General features: G+C 37.9%; 1 protein-coding gene across 4 annotated transcripts in view; it reads right to left on the reverse strand.

Moving 5' to 3' along the window:
• Positions 1-12,073, reverse strand: part of slc11a2 (solute carrier family 11 member 2) — a 33,729-nt gene extending 21,656 nt beyond the window's left edge. Inside the window, exons 1-7 of one of the 4 annotated variants that reach the window (XM_012956416.3) lie at positions 11,069-11,194; positions 5,654-5,734; positions 3,117-3,238; positions 2,728-2,853; positions 2,162-2,281; positions 1,538-1,644; positions 474-544 (exon numbers count right to left, since the gene is read on the reverse strand). In XM_012956416.3, coding sequence (XP_012811870.1) covers positions 474-544; positions 1,538-1,644; positions 2,162-2,281; positions 2,728-2,853; positions 3,117-3,238; positions 5,654-5,684 — 577 coding nt within the window. In that variant the 5' untranslated portion in view covers positions 5,685-5,734; positions 11,069-11,194. Of the gene's footprint in view, positions 1-473; positions 545-1,537; positions 1,645-2,161; positions 2,282-2,727; positions 2,854-3,116; positions 3,242-5,653; positions 5,735-8,257; positions 8,403-11,068; positions 11,195-12,011 lie in introns of those variants that run through there. The other 3 variants (XM_012956414.3, XM_031895671.1, NM_001123466.1) reach the window with 3 other exon arrangements.
• Between the last annotated feature and the right edge of the window lie 292 nt (positions 12,074-12,365).

A 12,365-nucleotide genomic window follows, 5' to 3' on the forward strand; every position in this document is an offset into this window, starting at 1 on the left:
TCCGGGAACCTTTTCAGCCCCAAGTAATATCTCTAGCATGGCTGTCTGTTAAGCAAGGGATAGCATAGAAAATCTTTTTGCTAACATTTAAAGCCCTTCACTCCTCTGCTCCTCACTACATTTCTTCACTGGTCTCCCAGCACGTTTCTGGTCATCTCTTCAGCTCCTCTCAGAACCTCCGTCTTTTTACACCATCCACACCCACTGCTCTCTCTCATCTTGTATTTATTATAACACTTGTCTTCCCTGTGTGTAATTGGGTATACTGTAAGACTGTACAGCGCTGCATATCCTTGTAGCGCTTTATAAATAAAGTTATACATACATCCAGCTGAAGCAATGGTTCTGGGTGCAGGCAAAGAAGAAAGCAGATACTAGCATAGAAACCAATTCTTGGTCTGCGTTTTTCCCGCAGGCCAAGAATCAGTCCTGTGAGCATCAGCATTAGATGAAATCTGCAAATTCCTTCTTACCATATTTGTCCAGGAAAAGGAAGAAAAATGTATCGATAATTGTTATCAACACTCCTCCCCATAACGGTATTCTACAAAAAAAACAAAAAACATTTTTGAGATTACAAGTATATAATTTAATTAAATGAAAGAAGCTGACACTTAGGGCAAGATTTATAAAAGTGTGAAATTAGAGTCCACTACAGACAAACTCACCTACTTTTTAGGAAGTTTCACCCATTGATAAATACACTTTTAAAAATCCAATAGGAATGAATAGCAAGTGGGTGAGTTTTTCAGTAGTGAACTCTAATTTCACTTTGATAAATCTGCTCCCAAGACTGTTAGCTATGGATCACTGTTCTCACCCACTCTCCCCATTATTCTGCATATTCCCACATAGGTAAAAAAAAAATAATATAAGGAAACTGTGCAAATACAGAATATTGTAGTATTCTATATCATCCTAAGCATAACAGTAAACATGGCATTTTGGACAGGGTAACATACTGTATGTTTGTTAGGTGTTGGATATAATTCACAATGTTAGTGTAAATTATCAATATCTAACTGGACAAAAACAAGAAGCTGACTGTTATTGCCTGTGTTTTCTTATCTATATCTATCTAGCTACACAAAACTATTAGCAAAAATGAAATTACACAAGCAAAAGTTATGTTTTACCAATTAATTCAGAAACAGAAAATATTTTCAGTATTTTTTGCATTGTACAATCAACAGTGCTCTGCTCTGTCTGGGTACTTCCATTAGGTACTGCAGAGTAAAACTGTATTATTACAGATGAGGCATAAGGAAGAGGCTCTTAAGCTATGGGTTTGGACACAAAAAATGGGACCCAAGCTATTCAATGGGAGTCCTCTAGATCCCCTTTATTAATTAATGTAAAAGAGAAAATACCACTTAAAATGTGGTGCATAACAGGTTCTTAACCAATTCTGGGTCATGAGAGAAAGAAAACACTGATATAAGGAATCAAATCGTACACACACACAAAAGTTGGCTTTGTAAAGTCAGTTTCTTAAAAGATCATAATAACAAAAACCAAGAACATAAAAAGTCCTTACATTCCAGCAGACAACAGATTTAAGGCAATGGCTGAGCCTATGACTTCTTGCATATCAGATCCAATGATGGCTAACTCTACCATGAGCCACAGTATAATGCGGGGCACCTAGGAGAGACAGCTGAAAGTTATGCCTCGGTGCAGCTGACTCAGCTGGTTATAAAGCATGTATATTTAGCAAAAAATAAAAATAAAAACAGGAAATTACTCTTGCGTTGCTAACATGGAAAACATGGTAAACATTCCACACAAAAACCTAAAATTAATTTATCAATCAAGAGGTTTGTTAATAAATTGTTAAATCATTTTTGTAGGGGTGGCAGCTGTAAACCTCATTTTTACCCTCAGCTGACCCTGCTCTTGCCCTTTAAATCAAAAACTAACATTAGGTTGGGGAATCAGCTAAAATTACTGTTTCACTGGCTCACAGAAATATCTACTGTATAACTAAAATAATTAGAATAAAATATCTTGTGTATAAGTAGGTACTGCTGCTTGAGGGCAGCATGTGCTCTACCACAGCCTCACTAAAGGAGCTTCATGAGCCTTGGACAATGTCTTACTATGAAATATGCTCCTGTGATGTGTGAGAGCTAAGGTGGGGAGGCAGTGCAAGTTCATATACCTTTGGATATTGTCTGTTGCACACTTCAGCTAAATGAAGGCCTGTCACCACTCCTAGCCTGGCTGCCAAGCGCTGCAGTAGAAGACCAATGATGGTTGCAGCCAGGAGGACCCATAATAGCTGAAAAGAAAAAGGAAAAAATTAAAGTCCTAGCATATTTATGCACACCCTATTATGCCTGCAGCAATAACAAAATGAAGAACAGTTGCAGAGTTACTCTATGCAGCAAAATTTAGAAACAAGCTGACCCTATGGCACTGACAGAAAATCACCAGACGACAACAGTCAATACCAAACTAATGGGGTTATGTAATAAAAGGAACTAAATTTGCCCAGGAGCAGTAACTCCTAACTACCAATCAGCAAGTAGCATTTAATGGTCACCTATTCAAAAGCAAGCATCTTATTGGTTGCTATGGGTTACTGCTCCTGGGCAAACATATTGACTTTTATTACATATGGGGGCAAGAACTTAGACATTGTCATAACACTGGAGCAGCAGACGGCATCTGTCCCCTAGTTATTTTCCATTCTAGATGTGTCTCTACAAATGAAGGAATACAAACCTTAAATCCCGCTACTGATCCCGACTGCAGATCAGATTCTATATTTCCTGGATCCAGATATGCTATGCTCATGAGAAAGCCCGGGCCAGTGAAGGCCCAGAGTTTTCGGAAGCTGAACCATGAGTGCTGGGGGGGGAAAAAACACATGAATACAACGGAATATTAATTATAATGAGCATTTTGAGTTTACGGTCTTTTAATTAGCTACAATTAAAATATGGCTCCTATATTACACAGATGCTTCTATCAACTGTTAACGGATGCTACAAAACACATTTTGGTAATTTATCCTTGAATTTCTTAATAGGGGTACATTATTCACTACATATTGAAAAAATATGCCTTTGTTTTATAGTTTATGGTGTTCCATACTTCCTTAGTAAACATACCGTTTCATCCTCTGGAATCGGTATCTTCTCATCAAAATAGGTGGCAAATGGCTCCACCTCCACCGCTGGCTCAGGGCTGGTATCACTGAGGTTCTGCTTGGAAAGTGTTTCACCTGACAGATCTTCTAAGGGGAAAAACAAAAAGCATATGTTCTTTGCTGCTAGCATAGGTATAATTTTTATATGTAAAGCACTGTGAATATATAGGTACAATGCTGCATACATACTTAAGGAACAGGGCATGAAATATGATTTAAGGAATAGAATAAAAAAAAACCATCAGCTATAAGAAAATAAAGGTAATGAGTATATAGCAAATATTTAAGTTTACAGAAAAAATTTGCACCAGTAAATAATAGGCTGATTTTGATAACTTTGTTATTTAAAATGATGGCTTAAAAGGGAGAAAAGGAAGCTGTGTTAGGATCTCTAACGCAATCCAAACAGTAAGGGTGAAGACAAACAGGGCGATTAGTTGCCGCAATTTTGAAAAACTTAGTCATGGTCTAATCACCGTGCCTCAAACAATGCTGAATTGTTCTTCATACATGTTTCTCACACACTCACCCACTTGTACATGGAATTAGGCGTTGTGGAGATTAGTTGCGGCATCTGGATTTTTAAAAATCACGTTGACTAATCAACCCGTTTGTCTTTGCCCTAAATCAGTTTGTGCATTGGAGAGATAAGAACTTTAAACATTTTATTGGTAGCTTTTAAATAATTTAGCTTTTTGTGCATTAGTTCTTCAGGAATTCCAGCAACTATGTGGCTGCTAGGGTCGAATTTACCCTATCAACCAATGGTTTGAATAACAATCTAGAAGATTAATAGCACACTTGGGGGCATATTTATTATGCCGTGTAAAAAACGGCGAGAAAATTCGCCACACATCGTCAGGCTTCGCCGTGTAAAAATGGCGTATAAACGGCGTAAAATCGGCTTAATTGTTTTACACGTTTTTTCTTCCACCGGAACTTATGGAAAATAATGGTGTAATATCCGGCGTTCAGATGGCGATCTTTTTCCATTTATTTTACACAGCTTTTTACTCCGTTTTTTCGGCGAATTAGTTTTACACAACATAATATATACGCCCCTTGAACTATGAAGAAATATGCAGATTGGATGCAGTATTATTATTAACATTTACTTATAAAGCGGCAACATATTCCGCATTGTGCATCAATCATTCAAAATACAAGTAATTTAAACAGGATTTTGGTTTTCCCGGGTGTAAGGGGAGGACTGTTCAGTCTTCCATACAAAGCCATGTAAAGCTGTACTTTGTAATACCTATGTGCTATAATTATCTAATCATTTGAAGTTCTTATTACCAACTGAACCTACAAATAAGGCCTCCCTTACAATGTCAACGCCATTAGAACTTCTGTCTGACACGTGCACCATCCACCTGTTTCCCAACAGCAAGATCACTGAACTTTGTCTGTCCAAGTGTGAGTTACTTCCCTTGTTATGAGATTATACACGTGCAAGCTACACATAAATATAGATGCAGAATACTTGAATGCAGCATTACAGCTAAAATTCTGAGCAACAGATCATCTGACTAAGATGATATGGACAGTGCTTAGTCAGCTCCAAGCAAATGGTATTACATTCATTGATCATCTGCAATTTTAGGGGTAAATAGTTTTGCTCAGACACAGGATTCTGACTTGCTTGGGTGGCTTCACAAAACCCAGGGGCATGTGATCTACAAGGCTTGTGTCAGCAGGAAGATAAGAATTCTGCTGATCACTGACCTTGCATTTTAATATGTATTTTCTTTGAACTCTGGGTAAACCCTCTCCCTGGATTTACTGCAAATACAAGCAATTCAACTATGAATAAAAATGTGAGTTAAAGAACTAGCATGGATATTGGGGAGTTATATTTATGAACAGTGCCAGCAGAGACACACTGTCACACAAACGTATTTGCAATTTATCCACTGAGCGTCAGCCTGTGTAAACAGTGACAAACTATGCACGTACGGTACAAACATGAAGCAGGACTTACACTATCAGATTTTTTTTAAAGAAGAACAAAGATCAAATGTTCGTACCAATTGCGGTGCTGCAATCTTTATAGAGGAGAATCTTGTTGACGCAGAGCATTGGCAGACAGACCTTCCCCACCACAGCCCCATGCTTAGCCGTCACTGTTTGCTACTGCAAGGTCTGCACCCATGCTGATAAGAATACTTACTTGCGCTACACTCAGCCCTTCTTTGTAGCTCCCAAGACTGCAGTAGCTCAGCCATACTCCCATCTCCCAATAAAATGTAACAGCCTTCCTTACCTGTTGCTGCTGCCATCAGAAGGCCAGCCACTCTGAGATAAAGTGATGGTCTCATGAGTTTAGGGATTATTTCTGGTGTGACTTGGAAAAACACAGATTAAAAGGCTTAGATCACGAAACCTCAGCTACTGTGATGATTTCCAGGGTGCACTGGGAACATGGGAAGCCAAATGGGACCCAATCTAAGCATGCTTAATAAAGGTTATTGTTAAGGTTTACGTGCTGCTGCTTACCATCTAATTGCTGGTAATTCTGGTCTGACATTGTTGCAGGTGTTACAGGCAACTGACGATCCTTGGTATAGGCCACATGAACTAAAACAAATAAATAAAATAGTATATATATATATATGAATTATATCACTTATGGTTATACAATACAGTCACAGTAAAGCCATAGCTCCCTTACACAAAAGACAAACTTGTCCCAAAAATGCTCCTTGGATCCATTCAGTAAAATGCTTCCATTACTATATAAATTGCAATGAACTGTGCACCAATGACACTCAAAGATTATTCCTCAAGCATTTAGCACTACAGAAAATTAATATGTCTGACAGTAAACCCATAGTCATTACTCAACTAAACCTTGGTAGGTTGTCTTTCATGCAATGGAACTCAGGACTGTTTAATAAAGATTTTCCAAAGCTGTTATGTGAATCAACCGAGCATATTCTGGTGGTTTTAAAGTTATTTGTAAATGAAACAGCAACTGAAAACCCCATTAAAACAGTCAAAGCGATATTGGTGCATTGCAGAGAAAGTAGAAAAACATGGCTTTTGTACTTGAGATATAAAATGGGATGTAGGGAACACATGCATTCTAATGAGAGACTAGAGAAGAGGCGGGCAGGTGACTGCATTCTCCAGCTATCACGTTCTTCATATCATTTTCCCTGCCTGCAGCCAATTCTTACAAACCCTCTATTCTTATATTCCTGAATGGAGATCACAGCACACCGACAAAATGAATGCAAGTGCACTCTGGCAACAAAGGAGCAACTGTTTGCCTCTGGGACTACTCCATTCCTTTGCCCCATTTTGTTCCGAGTTTTCCTCCTGAATTCTACTCATGATGAAATTAGGTGAAATAACACAAAGTGAAGCTGAATGGCAGCATGGAGACTTTGCTCAGCCCACTATTTCCTAAGAAAGTATAAATCATACAGATTCAGCTATCTTCAGTTCAGTTAATATGTAAAATAAATAAAAGTGAATTGACTGCTTATTTGGATAGCCAGCCTTCTCTACAATGAATCTTACAGGTATTTCAGGTATGTCAGGTATTCACATCTGACCACTGTTTCACTCTCTGCTTTTATTCAGTACAGTAGAACAATAAGGTACTGTATGAAAAGATAAACTTAAAGGAAGTACTTAAGATGGTGCAAGTCAAGAATTTTTATTTGATATCCTAGGAGCCATATTGTGGAATTCACTTAATTGTTTACCCACTCTCACGACACATAGGACTTTCCCTGCCACCCAGACAGTTTTCTTTAAAAAGAATCTGCTTGTTTCCCCAGATGCTATTTCAAATACTTAAATCCCTCCACAGCCATACTCATCTGTTGAAGGTGTTTTGGGGAGCAACAAATCTAATGCTGGCCACACGCACACAAAAAGAATGATATAAAACAAATATCTGTACGATTTTCTGTGCATGAATGGCAGTACATTGGGAGATGAGGAGCCGAAGCACCATATATGCCCCTTTAACTATGTGTTTTTAAAGCCTTAATACCATAATTAAAGGCATGGGTATTGGGGTGCCAACCTATGAAGATATTACAACAAGTAAATAGTTAGGGCTAACTTAAAAGTAAGGGCAGATTCACACCTGGTGTAGAGTCTGTCTGGTGTGAACAATCTTATTATGCTACCCAACCAATGCCTCCACCAACCAGTATCTGAGAGTCTAAAGAAACTCCTTTACTAGATACTGTAATGAGAGCAGTGATCTACAACAGCCTCACTGTCCTTGTGCACTCACAAATTCACACATCTCCATACTTAAAAGGGGTTGTTCAGCTTAAATTAAACTTTTAGTTTGATGAATAGCTTGATATTCTGAGACCATTTGCAACTGGTTTTTACTTTTTATTATCTGGTTTATTTTTTTTTTAATTATTTAGCTTTTTGTTCAGCAGCTACAGTTTGGATTTTTAGCAGGTATCTGGTTGCTAGGGTTCAAATAACCCTAGCAACAAGGCAGTGGTTTGAATTAGAAGGTGGAATATAAATAGGGGAGGGCCGGTAACACTGTAGCCTCACAAAGCAATTGTTATTTGGCTTCTGGGGTCAGTGGCCTCCTTTCTAAAAACTATAAGAAATAAGAAGTTAAAACCAATTGAAACATTTCTAAGAAAAGACCATTGTCTGGCATACTAAAAGTTAACTTAAAGGTGAACCACCCCTCTAAGAGTCACATAACTCCACTAAGAGCCCCCATTTAGCGCCCAAGTGCCCATCTGGGTGTGGATGTGTTCATTGATGTATGATTGAATTCCTGTAGCCAGACAGTAACAGTAATGGCTCAATGGTTACACCTACTGATAAATTTCATTTTATCTTTCACGGACACACAGCATTCGTTAGAAGAACTGCTAGTTTTTCTGTTAGATTAACAACGGCAAATATGAAGAAAGACTTAGAAATGACTAAAACATGAAAAAACTGTGAAGCGGTCCAAATAACTGCTTAATGGCTGCAGGTAGTATTATTATGTATCCTTCATTGGTATAGTGCAGACACATATGGAATGTATGAGTATGTGAGGTTTCCTTAAAGCTTCTAAAAACATTAAAGAAATAATAATTCCTACACCTGTATAGTTACCAATATTTTCAGCTTTTTCAATCTTTAGTTCTATGTCAGGTTTGTATTTACACCAATAAAAATATCTTTCAGCTGTAATAAAAACAAACAATGGGAAAAGATCTGAGAAGAATGGAGTTTTTATTCCATGAAAACTTGTGTAAACAACAATTTATATAGCTTAAGAACAAATATCCTGATTCTTTAGCAACAACGGTCACAAGCCTTAGGCTCATGGCACACGTGGCTCTTTTCAGTGCACGTCATCTCTGCTCCTATGTATTTGAAAGGCGAACACAAAAAAGGCACCAGTACCAGTATTTTTCAGTCCAAAAATAGACTTGTAAGTATTTTTAGGTTGAAAAGTGCCCCCGGGTTGGGAATTTTAAGGCAAAACCCCAGATTATCCCAGAGTTGGTCTGCAGCACCCTTATAATTTTCTTAGGATGTTGGGAACCTAAAGCTGGCCATACATTATAAGACCTGCTTTTTTGGCATAAGGTGGGCAATATCAGGCTGATCCGATAGTTTCGCCCTATGGCTAAATAACAACAGGGATACAGGCCGTCAGGATGAGGACCACATCAACAGGCCAATGTGGTCTTGGATCTAACAGGAGAATTAAACAGTCACAGTGCCCAATACACAAGCAGATAAACTGCCGAGCCAGCCTGAAGGGCCCTTTTTGAAGCTTAAATCTGCATATGTATGGCCACTTTAAGGTCCTTCTTTTCAGATCAACAAACATATTCCTTTTTGTTGCTCCTGCCAAGCTATATCCCCTGGGTGCCCACTGGCACATGGTCAGTCCGGAGAAATAGAAAATTTATATCACACTTGCTGGAATTTTCTTTTTTTGAACTGAAACATTGCAATCAGGAAAAATGAGGCACCTATCAGATGAACATCAGATGTATATGACTCAGGAACTGTATGGAGAACACTGGGATATGGAAGAGGAAGAGTTATTTCTGTCCTTTGACATGTCCTAGGGGTGGTAATCCATGGGTGCTTACTTCCACATACCAATCCAACAAATGAAAATTATGGTGTGATTTGATTTTTTTTTCTTTACCTACTAATGCAGAGTTCAGTCATCTTATAGGACACCCTGCATTGTTGATAGGTGTGCAAAACATTAAGCCAAAAGTACAAATAGATAAGAGACCAATTGCTAAGCAAGAAAAGGCTGTACAAAAATACAAGCATGCTGGCTATTATTATGGAAGCAAAGTAATATTATAGTGAGGTGTACAGGGAAAGGATACAGTTAAGCATAACAGATCACCCATTTAACTGGGAGAACTTACGGTAATAGAAAAAGAGCAGCAAGATTTCTTATTTGTAATAAGCAATACTTTTTGTAGGCAGGCAAATGCCAAGACAAAGTGTAACAGCTTGGGCAAAGAAACAAAGGGCTCAGATATTTACACACTGACCAAGAGTTTGCAACAGCGGCATTGCATAAATGAGAAGGAAATGTTAATGTGCAGAACTGTACTGCACATATGTGACCACATGCAAGAGGAAAGCCAAAAATATTACCAAAGGCTGAGGCATGAGCAGAGACAAATAACGGGGTCCATAGAGATGCTTAACCTATATAGTAACTATGGAAGAAAGGGTAACAACAAATGAACCTGCACCAGACCACAGCACATTGTAACTTTTCAAATATGTAACCTGCTCTGTAATTCTCTGCCCTGTCACATCATTGCTTCATAGTGTAACACATAGTGTAACTAGGAGTTAGACACAGCACACAAGCAGCAATTTTTAAAGGGGTTGCTCACCTTTAAATTTATTTTTAGTATGATATAGAGAGTAATATTTCGAGACAATTTTTGATTATTTTTGGTTATGTCACTTTTAGTTCAGCAATCTGGTTGCTAAGGTCCAAATTTCCTTAGTAACCAGGAAGTGGTTTGAATGAGTGACTGATATATGAATAGGAGAGGGCCTCAATAGAAAAACAAGTTATAAACAGTAGCAATAACAATAGAACAATAAAAATTGACCCCAATTTGAAAGCTGCAAAGACTTGGAAGAAGAAGGCAAAAACTATAAAAAGTAAATAATGAAGACAAATTGAAAGTTGCTTAGAATAGGCCATTCTGCATCAGGTCTAGTAACCCATAGCAACCTGTTGCATTTACTGGTCACCTCTGGACAAGTGCAAAGTTTGTTTCTTTTATACTATAGGTGTTGTTTTTAATGGATTAGATAAAGATTAGATTTTAAGCGACATCCTGTTTCAAATGTCCTGAAGTGTAAGAGCCTAAAACATCATCTCTTTATAATAGCACCTGGCTGTCACCCTCCCTCAAGAGAAGGCACTGGACCTATTTTGTACCATTTGTACCAATGACACTGCCGGGCTGTACAAATACATATAGAAGTATTTCAGCAGCAAACAAGTATCTGAATGCTGTGCTGTTCAATAATTACCTATAACTACGAGGCTTCTAGCAGTGATAAATACTTTAGAAAAATTAAGACTTTTATGACTCTTGAGCTTCCAACAAAACCAGGGCAGAAAAGAAAGTATTCTATAAACACATTTATATCAGTAATGTGTAAGGGGTTGAAGCTGAGCAAACCTTACATACAGTCAAATCCTTAAATTCAATAAAACCACGTGTAACAAACTGCCTTAAAAACACCCCCAGGCAAATATCTGACAGAACCCCTTTGCCCTCTTGCATATAACATACTGTCACACAAGTTCCCTTAAGGGAGACATTTCATATAACCTTCATATTCAGTTATATGATTCATCTTTTCTCAACCTATGTAATGAAGCAGAAAAAAACCGATTTGAATGCATTTTACCTGCTACAAGTGTTTTTATATCAGAGCTGCAGAGAGATCGTCACTCTTATGGAGCCAAGCTGAAATGAGAGGTGAGAGTGTCTCTTCATTCTCACAGGAAATGGTCACAGCACTGACTGACAGGCTGCACTGTGCTGTAGGGAAGCCCCTCCCACCTCCCTGCCTGTATTTGTTCCCAGTCTGCACATAGCTGTCCTGCGCTGCTGCCTGATCTTTATTTTGGAGTTGTTGCTTGTGGCTCACTTACAAAGGTAAACACTTATATTTTATGTATTCTTGCCATTTTAATCTTATCATGTATAACAGATTTAATTTTCACATAAATCTTTTTTTATTTGAAACCTCAGGAATATTAAAACAGAGTATAATCGCTCTCTACTGATTTAATCTGTGTGTGAAACAAAGCAAAATGTCTATCTTTATGTACAAAACCCAACAGCTGTCCCTGTAGATATTAGCAAGCATGATATTACAAATCCTAGACAACCTAGGGCTAATTTTCCTGCTCCAGTCACACCTGCTGCCTGCAAAATGTAGTGCATGCTTCTAATGCTTATGTGTGTAGCTGATGTTTTGAGATATATATATTGGTCTTGAGAAAGGTCAAAGATGGGGACCAAAACGTCAGCCTGTTTTCTTTTTAATGATGCTAATTAAAAGTTAAGTTTTTTTTCTTACTAATAATACCTGGTGTGCATCTATATTTTGATTTTGTGTATTGCTGAGCTTGGATAGCACCCAGGTTTAATGTTTTTGAACGTTCAGACTTATATATTATATATGTAATGTTTGTGTGCTTTTGTTCTTAGGAGATGGAGATTAGTGGATCAGAGTCTCAAACTAGTCTGAATCCTCAGTGTCCCTTGATACCAAACTCACAGGTGAGTATATATATATTTTAATACAGTACTAAGAATTTTTAAACATACTACATGTATAGTACCTGAGTTCTTTAAAATTTTTCTTATGCAGTGTGATGAACTGGTTATATGGCTTCAGCAATCCTTGGGACATTCTGTGAGTGATTACTGGTTCCCAGATGACCCAGTGTGGCCTCCGGGACAAAGAGAAAAAAGGATGGAACAACGCCAACATCCTACGCTTGGAAACACAGCACAGCATGGTGCTTATGTGGAAACTGCAATCCAATGCCAACGATAAGAGAATGTGCTGTCATGAAGTCCAAAAGTTAATGAAGATTACACTTGTAATAACTCAAGTATAAGACATGCTGGAAGTGTGTATAGAAAAACATTTCCTTGAATTTATTATTAGAAATTCAGCAAGAGTAACACAA

This window comes from Xenopus tropicalis, chromosome 2, assembly GCF_000004195.4.
Source record: "Xenopus tropicalis strain Nigerian chromosome 2, UCB_Xtro_10.0, whole genome shotgun sequence".
Classification (NCBI taxonomy): domain Eukaryota; kingdom Metazoa; phylum Chordata; class Amphibia; order Anura; family Pipidae; genus Xenopus; species Xenopus tropicalis.